The 27,084-nt window shown below is 43.2% G+C and overlaps 1 protein-coding gene across 3 annotated transcripts in view; it reads left to right on the top strand.

Moving 5' to 3' along the window:
• TTC8 (tetratricopeptide repeat domain 8) overlaps window positions 1-24,490 on the top strand; it is a 57,339-nt gene extending 32,849 nt beyond the window's left edge. For all 3 annotated transcript variants that reach the window (XM_002719609.5, XM_002719610.5, XM_051826184.2), the window contains 7 exons: window positions 2,482-2,569; window positions 4,550-4,660; window positions 15,486-15,625; window positions 17,046-17,220; window positions 17,487-17,609; window positions 21,325-21,408; window positions 23,925-24,490. In XM_002719609.5, the coding sequence (XP_002719655.3) occupies window positions 2,482-2,569; window positions 4,550-4,660; window positions 15,486-15,625; window positions 17,046-17,220; window positions 17,487-17,609; window positions 21,325-21,408; window positions 23,925-24,041 (838 nt within the window). In that variant the 3' untranslated portion in view covers window positions 24,042-24,490. The remainder of the gene's footprint in view (window positions 1-2,481; window positions 2,570-4,549; window positions 4,661-15,485; window positions 15,626-17,045; window positions 17,221-17,486; window positions 17,610-21,324; window positions 21,409-23,924) is intronic.
• The last annotated feature ends 2,594 nt before the right edge of the window (window positions 24,491-27,084 follow it).

Consider the following 27,084-nt stretch of genomic DNA (forward strand, 5'->3'; position numbering starts at 1 on the left):
CTGAAACCTGTTGCTGAAATTGAGGTGCATATATGGCATTTAGAAAAACAGACAAATGAACAATTATATTTTATAAAGGTAAGTATGTCTTGTTAATCAAATATGTCTTGTAATCTCACAAACAAGGTAAACTTTGGTTACCATCAGCACCTTTCAGTATTTAGAAACTTGTCATTCAAACACTGAAGAAGAATATAAATGGGATGAAAAGGATATTTATTCTGCTGTTGAAAGTGAGACTGCTGGGGGCCGGTGCTGTGGTGTAGCAGGTTAAAGCCCTGGCCTAAAGCGCCAGCATCCCATATGGGCGCTGGTTCTAGTCCTGGCTGCTCCTCCAGCTCTCTGCTGTGGCCTGGGATAGCAGTGGAAGATGACCTAAGTCCCTGGGCCCTGCACCTGCGTGGGAGACCCAGAGGAGGTTCCTGGCTCCTGGCTTTGGATCAGCACAGATCCGGACATTGTGGCCATCTGGGGAGTGAACAGTGGATGGAAGACCTCTCTCTCTGCCTCTACCTCTCTCTGTAACTCTGTCTTTCAAATAAAATAAATCTTTAAAAAAAAAAAAAAAGAAAGACTACCTTCAATTTAGATATTTTGCATAGAACTCCAAAGTATTGCCAAATTGAGGTTGTGTTTTTCTACTAAGAGTAATTTTGGACTACTATAACATTAAACTCATTAAATTCATGAATATAGTTCTTGAAGACACTATTGAAATCAGGTGCTTAATAAGCAAAATCTTCAGAAATCTTTAATAAAGGAACGCATTGACTGATTCCTTCTGCCACCTCTATATGATGGCATTTAATCACTGCTTCTTATCCTTTTAAATTATTCTGCTGCTCATTTTTATTATGTATTCAGTATCCATCCATCCATCCATCCGTCCATCCCCTTAGTAAAATATTTAATGAGCAGCTACTCTGCCAAGCACTGAGGTTATAAAAGTTATATTAGATTGTCCTTTCTTTCAACAGTTTACAATAGAATGGGGGAGAGAGGACCATAAATAATTATTAGCATGATTTCCATTATGATGGAAGCACACATAGGGTGTTAAGTGGGAGCCAAAGAAAGAGCTGCTTACTTCAGCTAGCAAGGTCAAGGCTATGTTACCAGAGGATGCGGCCCCAAGTTCGCTTTGTGCCTTTGCTCCTTGATCGTTAAGTACCGCTGACCCTGCCTTTGTGGTGACTGGCAGAGTTGCTCCCTTTCTACCCATTCCCATCCCAGTGCCCCAGTTCTGGCTTTTAGTGTCATCTGTTTACTGCAGTTTACAGCTATGCGTGGATTTCAATTTTGTGGCACCAAAATAAACTTCTCTTTTAATTCCATTTTCCTTGGACTTTTTCAGGTACCCTCATAGAGACTTTTCATGGGTACTTAACATTCATGGAACTCAGTGACTGTACTTCTTAAGTCACATGTTTAAGACTTGCATGCTAAGTTGATGTGTACATAAATACATTGTTTTTCAGAATCTGAGAGTTCTTTGATAACATTTTTTTATAAGTGCTCCTTGTGAAATTTGTGAGACCTCTGAGAGATAGGGACTTGTAGCATATCACACATCTTCTAACTTCAGGCTAGTCTGCGAGTCACCTTAATCGCTTTAGCTTCAAGCCTTTCAACAGCTGTTTGGGTCCAAATCACATTAATGGTTGAAGTTTAGTCTTTGAAAAGTGAATAAAGCTGTTCTTTTAAACCTTTTAAGGAAACTTGCACAATGGGACACATTGTATATTATCCTGATTTTATTTCATAAAATACAACATTGTCATCCCTGAGCTCTTAGCTCTTAGATGACTAGGAATGAGTAGTTATGAGAAATTTTCAAATTAAGGACAGGCTGAATAAAAACTGGGTGTACTTTAGTAATTGATTTAGTGGTAACAAAATGTTTTCTGGGCAGAAGATGTGGGCACCGACTTTGGGACACTTGTACTTAGGAAGAAAGCAAATCTCAGATTCTAGGCTAGAAAATCAGTATCAGATATCTAGGGGAAAAAAAACAACAGAAAAAAGATTTTTAGAACAGGTGTAAGGGTAACCTTAAGAAATGGGCCTTTGTCTCAGAGCAGAGACTGTTTTCAAAGAAATGTCATTTGTCAGTTCTTCCAGTCAAATGGGGATTCTAAGCATTTATTCAGGTCACTTGCCATATGTCTAGCTGATCATAAGCTCTTTGGCTGGTGAACTGATGTGACCTGGCTTACTGGCAGCTTTTAGTCATGTGGTGACCAGGCTTGGAATGGACTCCTTCCACGTCATTTCAGAGTTAGGTAGCCGGTGAATAGGGGACAAAGGCAACTTTTTTGCTAAACTGTATATCATATTAATATACGTACAAGATTACCTTCTTTGGTTTACGCTTTCTCTGGCAGATATAATTTGTCTCCATCCCTGTCCTTGGGGAATGAAAAAAACCGAAGGGTATTTATTTTTAAGTTGAATGTCTAATTTGTTTAATGCTGTTCTTAGATTAGGAATGTATCGAGAAGCAGAAAAGCAGTTTAAATCAGCCCTGAAGCAGCAGGAAATGGTGGATACATTTCTCTACTTGGCAAAAGTAAGTAAGAATTAGTCTGAGTGAACTCTGTCTTCTCAGGATCAGTGTTTACATTCTGGCCATGGACAGGTACCAGTTTCTTCAGGAGTATCTGGCAAGTTGTTACCTTCAGATCTGACTTAGTTCTCTCCATAGCAAGAGAAGTGAGAAGACATGGAGGGTAACCGTCTCAGGAGGAACTGACTGCCACAGAAACATGAGTCCGCTCTACACGGTTGCCCAGTAGGACAGGAAGACGCCCCCTAGGCTCACTACCTGGTTAGGTGGCGGGCCCCAGAGGCCTTCTCTTCCACACCACACCCGTCTCCCACTTGCACAGGTTGCAGACATCAGGGACGCTTGCTCTAGGTCCTCGGTTCCTCCGCTCTGAGTAACAGCAGCAGTAATGCTCTCTCTTCTCGAGCACCAACCAGTGTAGGGCATCGGGCAGGTCCGTTTTACAGGCAGTTTCAGTCAGCCCGCACAGTAGACCTGCGCGGAGGCTTTATCTTTCCTCTGTACTCTTCTGGAAGATGAGGCTTAACAAAGCTGGGAAGTTTTTCAGGGTCACTTGGCTGTTAGGAGCCCGCATTCAAACCAAGGTCTTTGAGACTCCCAGAGCCCCGTCACTGCTACACACAGAGCCACCCGCAGACACAGCAGGAGTGAAGGAGCCGCTTAGACGTCTCTATACTGGGGTAAAGTTATTTCTTGACCCATTCACAGGCTGCTTTTGGAAGAAAACCATTTGATGAAGTATTGTTTTGGCATCAGCTCACTATATCTTTAGGATGTTTTTATTTTAATTAAATTTTTTTCTTTATTTTCATTTTACTTGAAAGGAAGAGAGAGAGCAAGCAAGTTCACACTCCCATTTGCTGGTTCACTCTAGATGCCTGCAGCAGCTGGGGCTGCCCCGGGTTGAATCCAAGAGCCAAGAACTCAGTCTAGGTCACCCATGTGGGTGGCAGGGACCTCCCTAAGCCTTCCACCCCCTGTCTCTCAGCATCTGCTTTAGCAGCAAGCTGGAATTGATGGCGATATGGGTCTCAAACTCAGGCACTCTGATTTGGAGTGCAGATGTCCCAAGTGGTGTCTTCACTGCTATGCGGGCTATCCACCCCTAGGGGTTTTTAAAATTTAAAAATGTGATAGTCACAAGAAAATGCGATATTAAGGGAAGTGCTGCTAGTTTCTAGATGTGCTAATAAAAGTTAGCCCACCAGTAAAATGAAAGTTATACTATAGAAAGTTACTGTGCAAATCTTAGTATGTTTACAGTGGGTTTTGAAAAAGCTTTGAAATTGTCTGATATCTAAGTTTGCATTCTACCTATTATATATTGACCTTAAATTCTTGTAGAACTTTCTAGCATCACAGTAGACTTCTCTGAAGGGGAGACTTGAAATTCAGACTCAGGTCGTACTATTTGACTGCCATCTTCTTAATTGATAATATTTGACATGTGGTTGAAAAAAGTGTGCTTCTTACTTTAACTATTATTAAACACATGGTTTCATTTATTTTTCAATAAACCAATTTATTTAAATTCATTATTCCCTACATGATTATATAGAGGTACAATTCAGTTGCTTCCTATAATACATTGAGGGATGGTTGCTGTACAAAAGAGATACATGGATTTTTAGGAACTTTTTTTTTGTTAAAGCTTTTTAATTATTAATTAAATTTATTAAATGTTTTATGTTGGTATGCTAACTGTATTATTTATTATATTTTTAAAAACTATCCAGAAATTTATAAGGTAAAAAGTGCAAGCTTTCACCCATACCTATCCCTCTAATCTTATACTTGAGCAATAAATACTATAAATAGGTTTATATGAAACTATAAGGTCATTACTGGAAATGCAGCCTCACATTTCTGAAATTTCTTTTTTGCTGTCCTGTCTGAGAGATAATTTGTTCCTAATCAGTAATCATACCAAATGCTGTCATTTTAATAACTGATACTTTTATTGAAATATATCTTGCTTTTCAGGTTTACATTGCATTGGATCAACCTGTGACTGCTTTAAATCTTTTCAAACAAGGCTTGGATAAGTTTCCAGGAGAAGTAACTCTGCTTTGTGGAATTGCCAGGATCTATGAGGTAACATTCATATTATTTTAAAAGCTGATGTAGAGTTGAGATTACATACACTTAAGAGAGCTCATAGTCCCGTGAGGTCCTAGCAAAGAAAGCAAAGTATAAAATTATTATTGTTAGCCCGTGGTTTATCTGTAGAATAAGAGGTTTTTGTGTATGCGTTTGGCCAAACTAAGCTTTTATTGGGAATTATTCAAATACAGGAGAGTATAGAGAACAGCCTAAGATAGAGATTTAAATTATTTCCTCTTTGTTGATAGCCAGGAGCTTCATTTGGGTCTTCCATGTCGGTGGCAGGGGCCCAGGCATTTGGGCTGCCTTCCGCTGCTTTTCCCAGGCCGTTAGCATGATTGGAAGTGGAGCAGCTGGGACATGAACTGGTGTACACAGGGGATACCGGCATCACAGGGGGAGGCTTTACCCGCTATGCCCCCACGCCCCCACTGTGCACACGGGGGATACCTGCATCACAGGGGGAGGCTTTACCCGCTACGCCCCCACGCCCCAGCTGTGCACACGGGGGATACCTGCATCACAGGGGGAGGCTTTACCCGCTACGCCCCCACGCCCCAGCTGTGGCATCTTTGATGCAGTAGCTGCTACTGCGTTAGTTGCTGGTCAGAAGAATTCCTTCCAGGCCTCCGTGTTGGTCACTGTTGCTGTGCCTGGGGTGTGGACTAGCTCTGGAGCTGCCATCCTCTCCTGCTCTACACTGATTTGTACCTAAAGGAAGAAGGAAGTGGAGAGGAGAGCACCTGGTTGTAGGCACAGTGCAAGTCTGTCCTGCGCAGATAGGGTGATCAAGAACTAAGCACAGGCTTGAAACAGTTGGATACAGTATTCCCTTTGGATTTCCCTTATGCCAGCTTACCATGCCGAGTCAGGTTTCTGACATACTCTTTTACTCTTTGTGTGACTGTGGATTTAGAGTTAATTAGTGAAGTTTGTTCCTTAGCATCCCAGCCTACGCCGTGGATGTCTTTAGGGATTTTTGTTGTGTACATCATACTTTTCTCTGGGGAGATTCTTTTCCTTTTTGTTCTCTGCTGTTTACTTATGGCTTTCATTTTGGTATTGTATCTTCTTAATGTTTTGTATTTTGAAATGAACATGTTGTTCTGCCTGTGGTTCATTGCTTCTTTTGTATGGACATTTATTTAAAATGACTTATCCTCAGTAAATTTCTTTGGTAGTAATTTTAATTTTTCTTAAAGCATTTTGTTTGAAAGGTAGATCTTTATTTTATCTGTTTGTTGTTGAAAGGTGTTTGAAGTTAGAGACCTTTCTCTGGAAATGTTATCCTAGTGGCCCTGGAACTTTATTGTGTATGGAAATCACCATGGGAGTGTATAAGAATTTACAATCCAGGGGCAGCAGTGTGGCTTGGCAGGTTAAGCTGCTGCCTGCAACAACAGCATCACATATGGGTGCCAGTTTATGTCCCGGCTGCTCCACTTCTGAGCCAGCTCCCTGCTCACAGCCTGGGAAAAGCAACAGAGGATGGCCCCAGTACTTCGGCCCCGACACCGTGTTGGAGACCCCGAAGAAGCTCCTGGCTCCTGGCATTGGCCTGGCCCAACCCTGCCATTGTGACCCTCTGGGGAGTGAACCAGGGAATGGAAGCTCTCTCTCTGCTTCTCTCCCTCTCTCTCTGTAACCTTGGCTTGCTTGCTTGCTTTCTTTGTTTCTTTCTTTCTTTCTTTTTAAAGATTTCATTTATTTGAGATGTAGAGCCACAGACAATGAGATAGAGAGACAGAGAGAAAGGTCCTCCCTCTGTTGGTTCACTCCCCAAATGGTTGCAACAGCCGGAGCTGTGCCAATCTGAAGCCAGGAGCCAGGAGCTTCTTCCTGGTCTCCCATGTGGGTACAGGGGCCCAAGCACCTGGGCCATCCTCCACTGCTTTCCCAGGCCACAGCAGAGATTACCTACTGCACCATGGCACTGGCTCCCCACCCTGGCTTTCAAATAAAATAAATCTTTAAACAAAAACAAAAACAAAAATAAGAAGAAGAAGAAGAAGAAATATAACCCATCTTCTTCCTCCTGAACCAGGAGTCCTAGAAGCTGGGACTCAAGCATTTGTGTGTATGTGTGTGTGTGTTTTAAATATTTCTTTGAAAGGCAAGGGGAGAGAGAGAGAGAGAGAGAGAGAGAGAGAGAGAAAGAAACAGCTGGTGCTGGGCCAGGATCCAGGAGGCAGGAACTCCATCTGGCCTCACTTAGGGGTGTCATGAACTCAACTATTTGAGTCGTCATCTGCTGCCTTCCAGGATACACATTAGCAGGAAGTTGGATTGGAAGTTGAGTCGAGACTCGAACCCAGGCACTCACAAGCGGTCTCTTAACTGCTTTGTCAAATGCTCTCTCTGTGTTTGTACTTTCAGTGAGCTCACTAGGTGTTTCTGAGCGTAGCAGACTGAGAACCACTGCAACATTCACTTCCTTAAATTACTTCCAACCTTATTTTAAGTAACTGAAAATCTACTTATAGTTAGTGTTTTGTGAATTGGGTAAAAATAACCGCTGTAAAGATCAATTCAGTGATACCAGCTTATTATATACTTGGGATGACATTTATATTCCGGAAGGTGTTATTTTAAATCACATTAATAAAGCCTATTCTAGAGTTAGTATAATTTAAGTAATTCTGATGCAGGAATAAGTTAAAGGAGCGAAGTAGAGTTGACATATGTTCATACATATGAAAATTTAGGATGTGATAAAGGATGCCTATTGAGCCCATTTGATTATTTGATTATTTAATACTTTAGAAATAGAACTGGATGAGTGATGATTTCTTAATACTGAAAGAACACTTTACCACAAGATTTAGAACTTCAAAGATTTTAAAATTTCAAAAAATGAAACCATGAAAGTTCCAGAAAAAAACCAGATGTATTATTTGTATAAATTTTAATGAGGAAGATCTTTCTAAACATGACACAAAATGAGAATCCATAGTAAGAGATTGATTAATTTGGAAACATAAAAGTTAAATGTCCTATAGAGTAGAACCAAAAATACAAATAAAACCAGATCAAAACAAAATGTAAAAATATGAAACAGGAAAAGTACTTGTCATACCTGAGAAAAATTAAAGATTGCTTTTTAATTTCTGTAATGAACACATTGCTTTAAAATTGCTGAGCAGGTAAGAATTGCACGCGTGCACACACACTCACACACGTGCCCATGTGCACATACTTGTAGATGCTCTTGTTTAGTCAGGAAGTTAAACACATATGAAAACGAGGTGTTTCCTCACAGCAGGCGTGCATGAGCGTCATGGTGCAGCTTTTCCTGGGTTCAGCCTGCGTGGTGACCCTTGACCCTCTCATGTAAGGTCACCACAGTGCAGAGACAACAGCCCAGTGCCAGCTGCGGTTTGTCTCCACCACCAGCTTTTCCTGCTAGGGCTTGATGCCACCCGTCTGGAGGAACTTGTCCTCTGGAGGGGTGATTATCAACACCACTCCTTCTGGTTTTTGAGCCAAAATCAATAGCCATAGGCTTATTTTTTTTTTTTTTCTGTAATGAGAAAGCAGAGTCAGTGCCCAGGGATTCTTTTTTTTTAAATACATTTTTATTTATTTATTTATCTATTTATTTTATTTGATGGGTAGAGTTACAGACAGTGTGAGAGAGAGACAGAGAGAAAGGTCTTCCTTCCATTGGTTTGCTCCCCAAATGGCCACTATGGCCATTGCTGCGCCGATCCGAAGCCAGGAGCCAGGTGCTTCTTCCTGGTCTCCCATGCGGGTGCAGGGGCCCAAGCACTTGGGCCACAGCAGAGAGCTGTACTGGAAGAGGAGCAACCAGGACTAGAACCTGGCACCCATACGGGATGCTGTTGCTACAGGCAGAAGATTAACCAAGTGAGCCATGGCACCGGCCTGTGCCCAGGGATTCTTGAACTGCATTTCAGCTCTGTCTCTCAGTATCCACGAGGGAAGTTTGCCATCCAGCCTCCTTAGACTGTGTGATGGAATGTGTCCCCAAAAGGTCATGGGTCAGAAATTTAATCCCCCATGCAACAGTGTTGAGAGATGGAACAGTTAAGAAGTGATCATGCCCTGAGGGCTCTGCCCTCATAAATGGATTCATGCCATTATCATCAGAGTGGGTTAGTTCCTGGGAAGTGGGTTCCTGCTTGGAGAGCAAGTTAATATCTCCCCCCACCCCGCCATGTAATGCTTTCTGTCAAGTCAGGATGTAGCAGGGAGGCCCTCACCAGAGGCAGCCCTTTGCTCTTGGGCCGTCCAGCTTTAGAACCATGAGCCAAATACATTTCTGTTCATTAGAAATTTCCCAGTGAATGATATGATGCTACAGCAGCAAAGAAGGGACTAAGGCATACACATACACCAGTAATAAAAAGACAAAAGATAAAATAGGACAGAAAAACAGGCACAGGGCATGTGTTGGCAGTTCACAGATGAAGAGTTATGCATATCTGATGTTTTAAGTACTTAACATCTGATGTAATTGAAGAAATAAAAACTTAAAAAACAATGGTATACCCTTTGTCACTTAATCAGGTTGGCAAAGATGAAGTTCCATGGTATCTAGGGTTAAGGGTGTGGAGAAGCAGACTTAGAGTGGACAGGGGGCAGTCCATTTGGAGGTTGTTTGCAGTTACAGATGAGATTTTAAAATGTACACGCTCTTTGACCTGGCAATTTGACTTATAGGAATTTTCCTTAAAGGCATTTTCATACAAATGCACAAATATGGTTTTATAGTTTTTATAAAAAGGAAGCAAGCTAATGGTTCATGAGAGAGAGTCTGGTTGGGGGGTGAGTGTTGTGGTACAGTGTGTTAAGCCACCTCTTGGGATGCTTGGCTACTCCATATCCCATCTAGCTCCCTGCTAATGGCTAATGTACCTGGGACGCAGTGGATGATGACTCAAGTACTTGAGTTCCTGCCACCCATGTGGAGACTCCGATGGAATTCCTGGCTGCTAGCTTCTCTCTGGCCTAGATCTTGCTATTATGGTATTTGAGGAGTGAGCCAGGAGGTAGAAGATCTCTCTCTCTTTAAATGTGTGTGTATCTTTCAAGTAGATGAAAATAAATAAACATAAAAAAAGGGAGTGGGAAAAAAACTTAACTGTATATTAGAATGTACAGAATGATTCTGCTTACGGTTAAAATTGGTATGTGCCTATATGTAATGCTTATATGAGCATATGAACAAACTTTCTTAGATATTCAGGAAACAGGGTCTCTGTCATCTGAGATTTAAGAAGGGGAGTTTTAATTTTGTACCATTAATGTAATGTTTATATTTATTTAGCATAAGCACATATTTTGTAAGTTTGTAAAACTTAATTAAAAACTGCATATGTTTGCTGAAAAAATTAGTATTTTTGTCTAAAATTCCTTAAGATAAATTTTTTTTTCCGCGTCCATCAATCAACCATATGAGTATTTAAAATCATTTTGTTTTTCTTTATTTTTATGTGAAAGAGAGAAAGAGATCTGCTGTCCACTGGTTCTCTCTTTAAATGCCAACAGCTATGCTGGGCTAGGCTAAAGCCAGGAGCCTGGAACTGAGTCTGTGTCTCCCATGTGGGTGACGGGAAACTAGCTACTTGAGTCATCACTTACTGCCTTCTGGGGTGCACATAAGCAGAAAGCTGAAATCAGGAGAGGAGCCAGAACTAGAACCCAGGCATCCCAAGCAGTTTCTTAATGGTTGCAACAAATGCCTGCCTCTAAGATTACCTTAGAGAACCCACTGCCTTGAACCAACTGCTGATGAGGCTGGAGTCATGGCATAAGGGATTGCCACCATAGGAACTATAACACTAAAGTCTTGCACTGTGATGTGCTGTTGACTTTTTTTTTTTTTAATTTATTTGACAGATAGAGTTAGACAGTGAAAGAGACAGAGAGAAAGGTCTTCTTTCCATTGGTTCACCCCCCCAAATGGCTGCTATAGCCAGAGCTACGCCGATCCGAAGCCAGGAGCCAGGTGCTTCCTCCTGGTCTCCCATGCGGGTGCAGGCATCCAAGCACTTGGGCCATCCTCCACTGCCTTCCCGGGCCACAGCAGAGAGCTGGACGGGAAGAGGAGCAGCCGGGACTAGAACCCGGTGCCCATATGGGATGCCGGTGCCGAAGGCAGAGGATTAGCCAAGTGAGCCACGGCACCAGCCCCGTGCTGTTGATTTTGAATAAGGATTTCAAATAGAAAGTGCATTGAAAAAAAGAAGAGAGAGAGAGAGAGAGAGAATGGGTTTGGACTGATGAGTGAATTTCTTTTTAGGATTTTGTGGAACTGAGAAATAACACCCTTGTTCCTCCAAACTGAAAACCAACTGAGTGATAGATACAAGATTGAGAGGAATGAAGGACAAACCATTGACCTTGTTACAGATAGAAGCAGAACTGGAGCATGTGACTTATAGCCACAGCTTCTATCACTGAGTTAGACAGACGCATCCGCCTTGTCACAGACATGGCTATACAACTACAGAGCTTCACTCAGAAGAGCCTCTTATTTTTCATAAAAATACGCTGTTATGTTAACAGATTTTTGCATTATTTAGGGTGAATTAATGAGTACGTAGTTTAAAATGTCAGTTCAGTTTCTAATATCAATAGATATGACATAAATGAAATTTTTTGGGACTTCTCAGCCATTTTTAAGATTTTTAAAGAGATTTTGAGATAAAAAAATTTGAGAACCTCTGTTATAGTAGAAACATGGGCGTGTGAGAACATTTTGGAAACTGATTCTTGCTGATGAATTGTTCAGTATCCAGAAACACTACATTTAGTGCTGAGAAAAGACGTGATCTTGCTCTTGAGGAATTTACCATTCTCGTTTTTCATGGATTCTAAAGACATTTATTTTGCACATTTTTAATGTCTCTGAAATTGGTGTGCGCCTTTTGAAATCTGAACCAACTGGCAGTTGTCATGTGGCTGTCAGAGCCTGCTTAGGTGGTCCTTTGGTAGTTACTCCTGCAGCATGGGGAGCTTGTTAATTAGTGCTGATGGTTGCCCGAAAGCCGTTGTTGACACCTGCTGGTAAAGTTCCGAAAGCACAGGCAAGGCCTGTCCATTGCTGCATAGAAAATCCTGGGGGCGGCAGTGGAGCAGCCTGTAAGAAACGCTGACGGGGTTGTGAATTGTGCTCTCCACAAAGAAGTGATAGCTGTGAGAGGTGATGGATATGTGAATTAGCCTGATCTGTTCATTCCACAGTGTGTACGTATCTCAACATACCACATCCACCCATAACGATCTACCTTCTTAGTCGTCAGTGAACACAAAAGAACAAGAAAACAGTGGTATCACTGACTCATGGACACCGCTGTGTGGAATAGTGTGTACTTGGGTGACCAAGTCGAAAAGGGATTAAGGGAGCAGCCATTTAGCCTGGGAATTAAGGCACCCCCTGCCCACAGTGGAGTTCAGCTCTCGGTCCTGGCTGCTGACCTGGCTTGCATTCCTGGCTCCTAACTCTGGTCCCAGACCAGCCATTGTGGGCATCTGAGGAGTGAGCCAGTAGCTGGGAGTTCTCTGTGTGTGTGTGTCTCTCTCTTTCTCTGTGTTTGTCTGCCTCTCAAATAAGTAATAAACAGATAAGGGTGCTCAATTTCACAAATGAGACAACTTGTTTTAAAAAATATTTATTTATTTGAGAGACAGATGCATAGAGAACTATCTTATTGGTTCACTCCCTAAATGCCTGCAATAGCTGGGGCTGGGCCAGACCAAAGCCAGGAACTATAAACCCAGTCCAGATCTCCTGTGTGAGTGGCAGAGACCCAACAGCTTGAGCCATCATTTGCTGCCTCCCAGGGTGCACATTAGCAGGAAACTAGAAACAGAAGCAGAGCCAAGACTCAAATCCGGGTACCCTAATAGGGGATGCAGGTGTCCCAAATGGTGTCTCAACCACTAGGCCAAATAGCTGCCTCCAGACAGCTTATTTTTTTTAAGAGATTAAGAAGAATTTGATTGCATATAAAGGAGTACTATATTCAATTTATTTTGCCATGTTTATTATTATATTTATTATATAAATATATATATAGAAAGATATACACTTTAAAGTATGCCAAAGATACACTTTGTCAGAATATGTCTAAAGTCCATCAGTAAGTATCAAAAATTCTATGTATAAAAATGCATTGTGTGGTGCTTTTCTTAAAAACAAATTATTTATTTGTTTCAATGTGAGAGTTACAAAGAGAGGGAGAGGCAGAGAGAGAGAGAGAGAGAGAGAGATCTACTATACACCGGTTCACTCCCCAGATGGCCACAACTGCCAAGGCTGGGCAATCCAAAGCCAGAAGCCAGGAGTTTCTTCCAGGTCTCCCACCTGGGTGGCAGGGGCCCAAGCACTTGGACCACTTTCCACTGCTTTTCACAGGCCATAAGCAGGGAGCTGGACTTGAAGTGGAGCAGCCAGGAGACAAACTGGCACCCATATGGGATGTCAGCATTGCAGGAGGTAGCTCTACGTATTATGTCACACCAGTCCCACTGCTCTTATAATTAGTGGAATTGGGGGCAGCGCTGTGGCACAGTTGGTTAACACCCTGGCCTGAAGCGCTGGCATACCATATGGGCACCGGTTCTAGTCCTGGCTGCTCCTCTTCCGATCCAGCTCTCTACTATGGCCTGGGAAAGCAGTAGAAGATGGCCCAAGTCCTTGGGCCCCTGCACCCATGTGGGAGACCTGGAAGAAGCTCCTGGCTCCTGGCTTCGGATTGGCGCAGCTCCTGCCATTGTGGCCATCTGGGGAGTGAACCAGTGGATAGAAGACCTCTCTCTCTGCCTCTCCTCTTTCTGTGTCACTGTCTTTCAAATAAATAAAATAAATCTTTAAAAAAATTAATGGAATCGATATTTAATAAGGTGTGGTTAAAATATAACAAAATATAAGTCTTTCCATAATAAGAAAAGTGGTTCGCATAATGTCATGTAAGTTGAAAGGCAGAGAGAGTATGTGAAACAGGGGCTTTAGGGAGTATTTTGTAAGGATATGGATATGGGCCTTGAAGGTGATTTTGAGAGATATAGCACTCATTCAATGCATTTATTTATGATGATCAGTATTTTAGAAAGCATATATATAGTTAACTCCAGGAAATTCTTTAATTTTTAATTTTGTGTGTATTCTTTTTAGCTTGGACTGGGTTTCTTTCATTTTCTCCTGGGCTCTTGGTCTCCCTGGTACAATCCTTCCCCATTTTAATAAGCCCTACACTTAGAAACCAAGGTATTCTTTATTCATTATTTATTTGAGAGGCAGATAGAGCTCTTATCCCGTGGTTCACTCTCCAAAAGCGCACAGTTACTGGAACTGAGCTGGGCTGAAGCTGGGAGCTGGGAACCTGATCCAGGCCTCCCACAGGGTGACGGTAGCCCAATTGCGTGAGCCATTACTGCTGCTTCCCCAAGGTCTGCCATGGTAGGAGGCTGGAGTCAGGAGCCAGGAGCCAGAACCGGCTATTAAACCTGATTACTCTGATATGGACACATGCATTTTAAGCGCATGTTACCTAGTAGGCCAAATACTCACCCCTCTCACCAAGATACTCTTTGAAAATGCAGACATAGCACAATTATGTTATTCTGCTTTTAATCCTCTGACGGCTTTCTCTCAGAGAAACTTTAGAAGTAAAAGCCGGCGCCGCAGCTCACTAGGCTAATCCTCCGCCTTGCGGTGCTGGCACACCAGGTTCTAGTCCCGGTCGGGGCCCCGGATTCTGTCCCGGTTGCCCCTCTTCCAGGCCAGCTCTCTGCTGTGGCCAGGGAGTGCAGTGGAGGATGGCCCAAGTGCTTGGGCCCTGCATCCCATGGGAGACCAGGATAAGTACCTGGCTCCTGCCATCAGATCAGCGTGGTGCGCCGGCCGCGGCGGCCATTGGAGGGTAAACCAATGGCAAAGGAAGACCTTTCTCTCTGTCTTTCTCTCTCACTGTCCACTCTGCCTGTCAAAATAAAAAAATAAAATAAAATAAAAAAAAGAAGTAAATGTGAAGTTCTCCCTGTGGTTGACCAAGGCCCCGGCTGTCCCTTTGTTCTCCTTTTGTGCTGCCCTTTCTCTCTCTCTGCAGCCTCTCTTGCCTTTGTATGTTCCATCCCAGGCCCTGGCTTTATTCAGGTCCCCAGATAACACCTCCTGCAAAGTGACCTCCTCCACTACCCCTTGAGAGGCACCTCCCTCCCGCCCTCTCTCCTACATCTGATCTGTTTTTCTCACATCACTCTCCTGGCCTGTTTTTCATTTGTTTGTCTTTGCACCAAAAGGGGTCTCTTTGAGAACAGTGACTCTATCTTTTCTTCATGTTGTGTCCTCAGGGCCTATCATGAAGTCTGATACATGGTAGGCTCTTTTTTTATTTCCTTTTCAAGATTTATTTTGAAAGGCAGAGTTAGAGAGGGAGAGGGAGAGACAGAGACAGAGACAGAGACAGAGACAGAGAGAGAGGCCTTCCATCTGCTGGTTCACTCTCCAAATGGCTGCAACAGCCAGGGTTGGCCCAAGATGAAGCCAGGAACCAGGAGCTTCCTCCAGGTCTCCCATGTGGGTACAGGGGCCCAAGGACTTGGGCCATCTGCTGCTGATTTCCCAGGCCCTAGCAGAGAGCTGGATTGGAAGTGGAGCAGCTGAGACTTAAACTGGCACCCACTGGGATGCTGGCCCTACAGGCGATGGCTTAATCTGCTACGCCACAGTGCCGGCCCATAGTAGGCTTTTAATAAATATTTGTTGAGTGAATGAACTTAGCCAGAAAAAAAAATAAAATTATTGACTGATACTAATAAAGTATTGCTCTTTTATCTTGATGAATAGGAAATGAACAATATTTCCTCAGCAACTGAATACTATAAAGAAGTTTTGAAACAAGACAATACTCATGTGGAAGCCATTGCGTGCATTGGAAGCAACCACTTTTATTCTGATCAACCAGAAATAGCTCTTCGGTTTTACAGGTGTGCTTTGCATTGTTTGTACAACTGCTTTCCTCCAAAACACTGGTACAACAGTAACGAAGATGGGGTGACAGTGTCAAGAAGTCATGTGTAGGCCATGTCTCTGTGAAGCTCAAATTTCCAAAACGCAGATGTTTTATGAGCATTAAAATGATATCCAATAGCTGGAAACATGCAGATGTTTGGCATCTTGCAGAAACACAGCCGGGTAACTGACAATTTTTAATAGTATGTCATTGTGCAAGCAGCCATTTTGCCATCAACCAGCGTCTGTTTAATAGTTTAAATATTTCTCATCATCACTGCCCTCATTAATGCCACCAGTCTTAAAGACACAGGCAGATATAGTGAAAAGGTTTGCAAAGAGCAGTTGGCCTCACGTTCTGAACTTTTACAAAGACTTGAAAAAGGATCAACTGTTTATGAAGTGTTGTCAACTCTTGTCCAAATATTTTTTCAAAGAATAAATTTTTTTTCATGGATTCTGTTTCGAACACATACTTATTTTATGCTTCTGGAGTTAATTTTTGAAGTTACGAGGGCCCCTTCAGCCCTTGGGGAATATACAAGGAGATGATTGGCAGCTGACCGGAGTTCTTTCCAAATATGTGTTGGGAGCCTGAAATACAATAATGCAAATGCATCGCACATGCAGCTGGCTCCCCTCCCCACTCCCTGAAGAGGTCGGGTCGTGGGCTTTGTCAGAGCAGCTGGCTGCATTTTCATTTGCTTAATTGAACATGGTTGTCCTGTGTTCCTTGGGATTAATGATATGTAGCAGGAGAATGAGACTCTTAAACTGCACTGTGAAAGCTAAGTGGATGGTAGAGGGATTCTCTTCCTCAGTGGTAGGTCACGGGTGCTCAGTAGATACAGCTTTACCACAAGGTAGTGTAGACAGCCCAGATCAGCATCCAGCTCAGCCAGGTCTTAGTAATTTACCTACGGACACCAAAGCTTTATAACACTAAAACGTGTGGGATTTACTTGATGTGACTTTTGAGTTCTTATGTTTGTTCTCTCACAACACTGTTTTTTGGGGGAAAAGCATAGGAAAATTGTTTTCTGATTTTGCTTCCAGACATATTCCCTATGGGTAGTACCATTACAAGAGATATACTTTTGTGAGCTGGGTCTTTAAGAAGCTTAGGGGAAATGTGTATTAAGAAAAAAACTTTGCATAAACTTAATTTTTTTGCATCAAAATAAATCTATCTTTTAATTCCATTTTCCATGAACTGTTTGAACTTGTATGTGCTTGAATTTTTGTTGTTGTTGTTGCATTTACTTTAACGCTGTGCTTGTATTCTTTGGGAGTGTTAAAATTATAAAATGAACTCATTTCTAACTTGGTAACAGGAAATATGTGTCCTAACACAATGTTGGTATGACACCAAAATTTGTGCACTTTTTTGAAAAGGCGACTCCTGCAGATGGGTGTTTATAACTGCCAGCTCTTTAACAATCTGGGGCTGTGTTGCTTCTACGCCCAGCAGTATGATATGACCCTGACCTCATTTGAACGTGCCCTTTCTCTGGCTGAAAATGAAGAAGAGACAGCTGACGTATGGTACAACTTGGGACATGTAGCTGTGGTACGCTGTTTTTCTGATATAATTTCTTTTATAAAAGATTAGTTTGTAGAAATGTTCAGGTACTGTATATCCAGGTTTTGTTGTAGTCTTATGTGGCAATTTAAACTTAACTTAAACTCACTTATACAGAACTCACACCTGGTGTCTGTGAGGGGGTGCTTGCCGCTTTCCCTGTAGTAGCAGGAAAGATTTTATGGGGAGGGAAGGGAGGCAGTGGTGAGAGGAAGCGTTGGTTGCCTGTGTGCAAATCTGTGCTTCTCTTCCAGGGAATCGGAGATACGAACTTGGCCCATCAGTGCTTCAGGCTGGCTCTGGTCAATAACAACCACCACGCGGAGGCCTACAACAACCTGGCCGTGCTGGAGATGCGCCAGGGCCACGTGGAGCAGGTCAGGGAACCGGCAGTGGCACAGCGGGCACTTGTCATGTGGCGATCGGTGTCTGATTTTAAAATGAGCTGTAGTGGGGGGCAGGTAGCCTAGGAGGTCGAGAAGCCTGTGTGCACACTGGAGCACCTGGGTGCGACCCCTGGTTCCGGCTCCTGACTCCAGCTTCCTGCTGACGCAGACCCTGGGAAGCAGGTGAGGGCTTGTCTAGTGGGGTCCCTGCCACCCACGTGGGAGGCCCATATTGAATCTGGGCTCCTGACTTCCATCTGGCCCACACCTGGCCATTGAAGGCATTCGGAAGGGGAGTTGTCTCTTCCTCTATCTCTCTCTGTGTCTCTTCCTCTCTGTGTGTCTCTCCATCTCTCTGCCTCTCTGATAAATACGTACATTCATACGTGTGTAAATAAATACATACATTTTAAAAAATGATATAAAAGTTCTAGAGTCGGACAGTCTTGGATTTGAATCTCAGCTCTGTCATGTATTAGCTAAGTGACCCTGGACAAGTTACTTCATTAAAAAACAAAATGAAACAAACCACGTAGTTTTATTAGAGCAATTGTGAGCCTCCTGTTCTTCCCTGTGTTAGCAAACAGTTCTGCTGGTCACCATCCCCTGCCTTAAGCTGAAGTCCTAGGAGCCACCTGCACACTTCTCTTTTCCTCTGGCTTTCTCCCGACACCATGCCCTCCTAGCTCGTTCAGCGAGCCCTGTCGGTCCTACCTCAAAGTCACCCCTGAACCTGGCTACTTTCCCGCTCCTACCACCCTTCTCCAAACTGCTCCTGTCTCTTGTGTGGACCATGCCAAGAGCCTCCACCTGGCCTTTTTTCCCCCCACTTAGATCAGCAAGTGAGTGCACCCTCTAATCTAGTCCTCCTCAGAGCAGCCAAGGGAATTTTCTTAAAGAACAAGATTATTTCTTACTGCTTTGGCTTAAAATCTTTTAGTGCCTCCTCCTTGCACTTGGAATAAAATCTGGACTCAAACCGTAACCTCCCATGCCCCATATAACCTGGCCCCTGGTTCCCTCTTAGATCCCATCTGTGCTACTCCTTTCCCATCGACTTCCTACACATCCGCTGCCTCGCTGCCCTGCAGATGTGCAGGGCGCCGTCTTCCTGGAGGGCCTTGGAATGTTCTTGCAAAGATGGGCTTCTTCTGTCGTTGCTGTCCTGGCTTGCTGTCCTTGTCACTTCTTTTGGAGAGGCCTTCTGGAGCATTCTCAGAGCCCTCAGGCCATGTTTCCTTCTCTCTTTTCTGCCTGGTACTTTTCATTTTGCCGCATATTTTCACAATTAGAATGTCGGCTCCATGAAAGCAGAGATCTTATCTGCCGTGTAACTGCACTACTCCCAGCATCTGAGACGGTGCCTGGCACAGGGTAGGAGCTTCATCAATAGTTGTGGAATGAGTGGATGATGCGTAAATAGTACCTGCCTGAAGACGTTTTGTGAGGATTAGATCTTGCATGAACAGCACTTGGTATAGGAGAAGTGTAGCATTAAGCACATGGCAGATACTTCATAAATTATAATACAGAGGGGCCGGCGCTGTGGCGCAGTGGGTTACGCCTTGGCCTGAAGCGCCGGCATCCCATATGGGCGCGGGTTCGAGACCCAGCTGCTCCACTTCCTGTCCAACTCTCTGCTATGGGCCAGGAAAGCAGTAGAAGATGGCCCAAGTCCTTGGGCTCTTGCACCCACGTGGGAGACCCGGAAGAAGCTCCTGGCTCCTGGGTTTGGATCGGCACAGCTCTGGCCATTGCGGCCATCTGGGGAGTGAACCATTAGATGGAAGACCTCTCTCTACCTCTCCTCTCTCTGTGTAACTATGACTTTCAAATAAATAAATAAATATTTTAAAAAAAGTATAATACAGGACAAAACTTTAAAATGCTGAATACATTCATATCTTATTAACGGCAATCAAGGATAAATGTTTTTGTAGTCTCCAATATAGAGATGAAGAAAAAGAGACTGGAGGTGGGTCAGTAACTTTGCCCAAGGTCACAGACATGGTAAACAGTGTGCCAAGACATTGACCTCCAACCTGGTCTCCTGAGCACCATGATGAACTTTTAATGAAAACAAAGGAAGAAGCATCATTGAATATTCATTTATTTCTCCCAAAGTAAATAAGGTGGACTTGTATTTTTTTTTTTTTAAGATTTATTTATTTATTTAAAAGTAGAGTTACAGAGAGAGAGAAGGAGAGACAGGAAGAGAGATCTTCCATCTGCTGGTTCACTCTTCAAATGGTCACGACTGGGACTGGGCCAGGCTGAAGCCAGGAGCCGGAAGCTTCTTCCGGGTCTCCCACGTGGGCAGCAGGGGCCCAACCCCTTGGCCATCTTCTACTGCTTTCCCAGGCATATTGGCAGGGAGCTGGATCAGAAGTGGAGCAGCTGGGACTCAAGCTGGCACCCATATAGGATGCTGGTGCTGCAGGCCATGGCTTAACCTGCTGTGCAACAGCACTGGTCCTTGGATTTGTGTTTTATAAACAAAAGCTAACTAGAATAAGACAGACGCTTATTTTGGCATGGAACTTTGCCTATGTCCATGTGAATTTAAGAGGTTTTTGTCATTTTTCTTTGTGACCATATTGGTGATGCTCTTTCCTTTCTACTGAATGTGATTTTTCTAGGATACAATTGATTTGGAATGTTTTGATGGAAGATCTTATGATAGTAACCCCATTTTATTACTAAAACTTAATATCTGCCATCCAGTATGAACTGCTATCATTTTATTTTCCATTAAGAAAAGATAAACAAATTTGTCTTCAGGGTCACGGATAGAGGTTTTGGATTTAGTTACAAATTGGATAGCTTTCAACAGTTTGTATTGTTGAATCTGTGGTCTTAATGGTGAATATATGGGGGCTGGCACTGTGGTATAACAGGTAAAGCTAGCACCTACAGTGCCAGCATCCCATATGAGTGCCAGTTAGAGTCCCGGCTGCTCCACTTCTGATCCAGCTCTCTGCTATGGCCTGGAAAAGCAGTGGAAGATGACCCAATCCTTGGGCCCCTGCACCCACATGGGAGACCTGGAAAAAGCTTCTGGCTCTTGGCTTCGAATGGCCCAGCTTCGGCTGTTGTGGAAGTTTTGGAAGTGAGCCAGCAGATGAAAGACCTCTCTCTCTCTGACTGTCTAACTCTGCCTTTCAAATAAAATAAGTAAATCTTAAAAAAATACATCAAATACATTACACATTGCATATTAAAAAATGATGAATGTATGAACATCTCAAGCCACTCAGTGATTTTTATAATTTAGGACCCTTTGAGTATACAGAGGACAAAAAGTAGCGTGTATTTCATGTTTTGAACACTGCCTGTGGCACCAGCACCCCGGGTTCTAGTCCCGATTGGGGCACTGGATTCTGTCCCGGATGCTTCTCTTCCAGTCCAGCTCTCTGCTGTGGCCCGGGAAGGCAGTGGAGGATGGCCCAGGTGCTTGGGCCCTGCACCCCATGGGAGACCAGGAGGAAGCGCCTGGCTCCTGGCTTCGGATTGGCGCAGTGCACCGGCCGCAGCAGCCATTTGGGGGTGAACCAATGGAAGGAAGACCTTTCTCTCTGTCTCTCTCTCTCACTGTCCACTCTGCCTGTCAAAAAAAAAAAAAAGAATTTTTTTACAGAACAAATCACAAATATAGGACTGATGTATACTCACATGCTGTTGGTTTTTCCTTTTCTTTTTTGCACAGGCACGAGCACTCTTACAAACTGCGTCATCGTTAGCACCCCACATGTATGAACCACATTTTAATTTTGCGACCATCTCTGACAAGGTATTCTCTTTCTTTATTCATTTATCATCTGATCTTTTCTTTCTTGACTTAAAAAAATACAGGGGTGAATGTTTTGCTTACTGGTTAATATGCCCACATCCCATATTAGAGTGCCTGGGTTCGACTCCTACCTTGAGCTCCTGACGCCAGCTTCCTACGGATGCAGATGGCGGGAGGCAGCAGTGATGGCTCCAGTGATTGGGTTCCTGCCACCCACATGGAGACCTGGATTCAATTCCTGGTTCCTGGCTCCACCCCCCCCCCCCAAGTCCTGAAACCTGTGGTCGTCTGGGGAGTGAGCCAGCAGACGGTAGCTCTCTGTCTCTCTGCCTCTTCAATAAATAAATAATATTTTTAAAAGTACAGATAAGTAAGAAATCCTACCTTACCTTTCTGAAAGAAATTATTTTTAAAAAACTCTTTAGTTATTATATTCATATATGTCTTCAAAGGACAGTTTAAGAAATTTAATTTATCATTGCATATTGACTAAATGCCATCGTAGACTGCAGAAGAATTATTTTATATTTTCAAAAATGACATTTAGTTATTGAAGAAATACTCAAGTGACTGCTGGTTTGAAAAGATTTGGTAATTGACTTTTACAGCAAGGAAATTCTATATATTTATAGATCATATTGGCACCAAGTCTCCTACATAATTGCTATAAAATTAAAGATACTAGTTAAAGATATTTTAGCTATGAACAGTATGAAGGAAATGTAACTGTTAATACTGTGCTGCAAGTCCAATTAATATTCAAAAGCAAAAAAGGGAATCATCTGCCATTTTTAATAAGTGAATGAACAAACTAAAGCCACTGAATAACTGACTTGGAAACCTTCCTTTAATGTGGAGGGTGACTCTGTCTTGAGGATAAGGAAATGGCTGAAAATGCTTGTGATACAAGAATCTCTGTAGACCAAACACAGAAAAATGTGTTACTTCACATACTAGGAATATGAAGCCATCTGCACTCTCATTTCTGTTTTGAAAATAAAATAAACAGTCATTCATAAGTAGTATTTAAAAAAATTGAGACTCAAAAAGAGAAAGAGAAACAGAGGGAGAGAGAGCACGCGCTCCCATCCCCTTGTTCATTTACCGGATTCTCGCAACGGCCAGGGCTGGTCCAGTCTAAAGCTGGGAACTGCAGTCTCGATCCAGGTCTCCCCCTGTGGGTGGCAGGGACCCATCTACTTGAGCCCCATCACCTGCTGCCTTCTAGGATACACATTAGCAGGAAGATAGAATCAGTCTCAGAGCACAGACAGAAAGCCGGGCATTCTGACATGGGATGTGGGCAACCCAAGCAGGTCAACCACTGGGCCAAATGATTGCCCACATAACTTGTTTGTTTTTGTGCCCTTCTTAAGTACTCTAATTGTCCCCATAGCTCTGCAGCCTAGGCATCCCTAACCTTTCTCATGTTTTCATGCAACTGGTGTTTATTGAACTCTGCTATCTGCCAGCCTCTGGTGTCAGCACAGAGGGTGTAGCTGTCAGTGAAGCAGGCACGAAGCATCTGCCTCCTGCAGCTCACATTCTGATGGAACCCCAGTCTCCAGAGACTCTCATCTGGACTCTCGTGGCCGTGGCAGCTTCCAGATTCACACCCACTCCCCGTGATGCCCGTGCCTTTTCTACCATACTACATGGACACAACCAAGTGGCCAAGGAAACCTGATTGCTCTCTTTCAGGAATGTCGTCACATTTTAATAACACATAGCTCAAATGAGATACTTCTTTGAGCAAAAGGCTACACCTCTATAAAAGAAAGGCATATATCAAAAAGAAATGCTGTGATTTAAAAAAGCAAACTTAATTGATGCTTTTAATGCATGTTCTCATGTTACCAGGATTGATTAACTAGATTTTTTGGTGCACACACCAAAAAGCTGTCTTGTTCCAGAAAGTAGACATTAATCAAGATACACTCAGGTAGACTCAGATAGTATGTGGTTTTTCTTTGGGACTGGACTTTAATACAAAATTCATTGAAAATCAGAGACAATTTTTGAGCTTTTAAAATGAATACCTTCCCAACATTGTGTAATCACCATTTAAAACCTCTCAGAGCATACTATTGTATCTTAAATACAATAGCTTTCCCTTGAGTTTTTCTGTCTGCAGGGTGATACCTTGATCAGAATACATCTTTGTGGTTCATTGCAGATGGTTTTCCTAACTGAGGCAGAGCTTGCTGTTGAAGCATGCAGATGTTGTCTTCTGTCTGTAATACCCTCAGTGTCAGGAGAACAGACCTGGGGTTCTGAATTCTTAACTCGGCAGCTGTACTAGAGTGTAACTTGTTTATGTAATCGATAATTTATTTTCATCATCTATTTTTCAAGATGGAATTGTAATCTAGGTGAGAGAATTCTAAAATCCAAGTGGCATAATCAAGCAATTTACCTTTAAGAATCCTTTGATTTTCCACCATATGCAGATGATGTTCTCTTTTGTTTGTTTTTTTTTTACTCTCCTCCTCATTTTTTTCTGTTATTTCTTACAGATTGGAGATCTACAGAGAAGCTATGCTGCTGCTCAGAAGTCTGAAGCCGCGTTTCCAGATCATGTGGACACCCAGCATTTAATTAAACAGTTAAAGCAGCATTTTGCTATGCTCTGATTGTTCTGACGAAAGAGCATTATACAAGTGGGAAAAAGCACTATGTGTTTCTGATTCTGTAATATAATACACGCATCACACAGGTCGGGGCTTGATCTTCATGAAGGTGACATCGAGTGGAGTATTATGTATACTGAATGAAATATTTATAGTGATAATCACTGTGTATGATATTGGAAAATTATGGTAGACGTTTATGATATTTATGAAACATTTTAATGATTTCCTCATATTTTTATAAATGTACATTTTATAGCCCTTAAGCTGTTAATCCTCATGAAGCTTAAGAGCTCTAAAATCTGCCTTTAAAACTGCACTTTTATTGCTAAAAGTGTGTGTATTTATCCTGACTACAGACTTTATTTAGAGCTAAAGAATTGTACTTTATTTTCTGTCCAATACCTTGTGATTATATATTGTGCTTTTAAAATAAATCAGTGTGTAAGACACCGCTGCTGTGGTCTGGATGTGGTTTGAGCGGCTTCTGATGCCTCATGGGTTGAAATTTGGTCCCCATTGTGAGGTGTAAGGAAGGGTGGAAACTTAACCAGGCTGTGGGATCCAGAGCTGGGTGTTTGGGGTGTGGCTAGTAACGTCATTACACTGGAAACCCAGTGACTGGACCCTGGTAGCTTTGTAAGGGGGAGAGACTGTGCTGACTTCCCATGCAGGACCTCTGTCCCCAAAGAGTTGTACCATGAAACTTCAAAGTAAAACTTGTTCCCGAGAATCACTTCCTTCTCGTACATTCAAAGGAGGATATTATTATGTCTCATAAGTAATAGTTACGTCTAAGAGCTCACAAAAGATGTATCATCCTTGGATTCTTCTTCAAAGACAAATAAGTTGCTAAAAGGAAAGAGGGGAGGAAGGAAGGGAAAAGAGGAAGAGGGGAAAAAAGCGACATCACCTTCAAGAAGCAACAACATAGATCAGCCCTTGTATGCACTGCTGCGGAACACTTCTCTTAGTTTTCCTGACTCCATTTGTTCCTTTTTTTCTTTTTCTTTTTCTTTCTCAGATAAAACAGGAGAGGGAACAGGAAGGTGGGGGGAGAGCAGGTGGGAAGAATTATTATGTACATAATGATGTATTTATGAGATACATACAAATTAAAAATAAATTTTTAAAATGAAAATTAAAAAAAGAAAGGGGAGAGAAACCAAAGAGACACATACACACACAGGCTCCCTGTCTCTTGCCATGCAGCGTCTTGTGCCACCTTGGAACTCTGCCAGCAAAAAGACTGTCACCAGATGTGGCCCTCAACTTGTACTTCCAGAACCATGAGCCAAAGTCAAACTTTTTTCTTTGTAAGCTACTTAGTCTGTAGTATTGTGTGATTGGCAACAAAAAGTGGATTTAAGACAGCCATCATTTTGTCATTTCCATGAGTTTTAATTTCATTCAGCTCATTTCAAAAATCCAGTAATCTAGGGCCTGCACTGTGGCTCAATAAGTTAATCCTTCTGTGGCGCCAGCATCCCATATGGGCACCAGTTCTAGTCCTGGCTGCTCCTCTTCTGATCCAGCTCTCTGCTGTGGCCTGGGAAAGCAGTGGAGGATGGCCAAGTGCTTGGACCCCCGCACCCACATGGGAGACTAAAAAGAAGCTCTCGGCTCCTGGCTTCTGTTCAGCACAGCTCCAGCCACTGCAGCCATTTAGGGAGTGAACCAGCGGATGGAAGACCTCTCTCTGTCTCTCCCTCTCACTGTCTGTAACTCTCTCAGATAAATAAATAAAATCTTAAGAAAAAAAATCCAGTAATCTTAGAAATCAGTCATATTTCAATTCTGTTGGAGGTGATATGTTACCAATTGAGTGTTTCTCTGAAAACCCATTTCTGGGAGATCACATTATTCATATAAGTATATCAGGATAGGTGGTAGAGTCACAGTACGGGTGTCTCACCTATGGTCAGCCCCGAGAAGGTTAGGCTGTACCCCGCTACTACAGGATGCAAAGTCCTGGGAAGACACCCAGACTTTGCCCTGTTCACTGGAGCGCTCATTAAGAGTTCACACAGGGCCGTCGCCCTGGCTCACTAGGCTAATCCTCTGCCTTGAGGTGCCGGCACACCGGGTTCTAGTCCCGGTCTGGGCGCCGGATTCTGTCCCGGTTGCCCCTCTTCCAGGCCAGCTCTGCTGTGGCCAGGGAGTGCAGTGGAGGATGGCCCAAGTGCTTGGGCCCTGCACCCCATGGGAGACTAGGAAAAGCACCTGGCTCCTGGCTCCTGCCATCGGATCAGCGCGGTGCGCCGGCCACAGCGCGCTGGCCGCGGCGGCCATTGGAGGGTGAACCAACGGCAAAGGAAGACCTTTCTCTCAGTCTCTCTCTCTCACTGTCCACTCTGCCTGTCAAAAAACAAACAAACAAAAAAAGAGTTCACACAGGATGTGTTAAAGGGACAAGGTCACTCAAACTCAGTTTTTGCAATCTGCCTCTCATTTTATTGACAACTACTTTATAGCTATTTATTTATAATCTTTCCAGATTTTTCTAAGTAGTACTATTTAGCTGACAGAACAACAACCAAAAATTAAATGCAAGGAACTACAGACTATTGGAGACCAGAAGCAACTTGAGAGGATGTGTAGATGAGCTCTTCACAGTACAGACAAAGCAAGGCACAGTCACGCCACTGGTTGGTGGTGGAGTCACAGCTGGAACCTGTGATCTTACCCTCTGCGATAGACTTGAACCTTTCCTGGTTCTCATGACATTAGTGTTCAGCTCTTGCGAATTTCCTCAAGCACTGTCAAGTTTCCTAACACTGCATTCTGTATTTACATTCAAACTTTTTTTTTTTTTAATTTTTTGACAGGCAGAGTGGACAGTGAGAGAGAGAGACAGAGAGAAAGGTCTTCCTTTGCCGTTGGTTCACCCTCCAATGGCTGCCACGGCTGGCACACCGCGCTGATCTGATGGCAGGAGCCAGGTACTTCTCCTGGTCTCCTATGAGGTGCAGGGGCCCAAGCACTTGGGCCATGCTCCACTGCACTCCCTGGCCACAGCAGAGAGCTGGCCTGGAAGAGGGGCAAC

Source organism: Oryctolagus cuniculus, chromosome 20, assembly GCF_964237555.1.
Source record: "Oryctolagus cuniculus chromosome 20, mOryCun1.1, whole genome shotgun sequence".
In the NCBI taxonomy this organism is placed as follows: Eukaryota; Metazoa; Chordata; class Mammalia; order Lagomorpha; family Leporidae; genus Oryctolagus; species Oryctolagus cuniculus.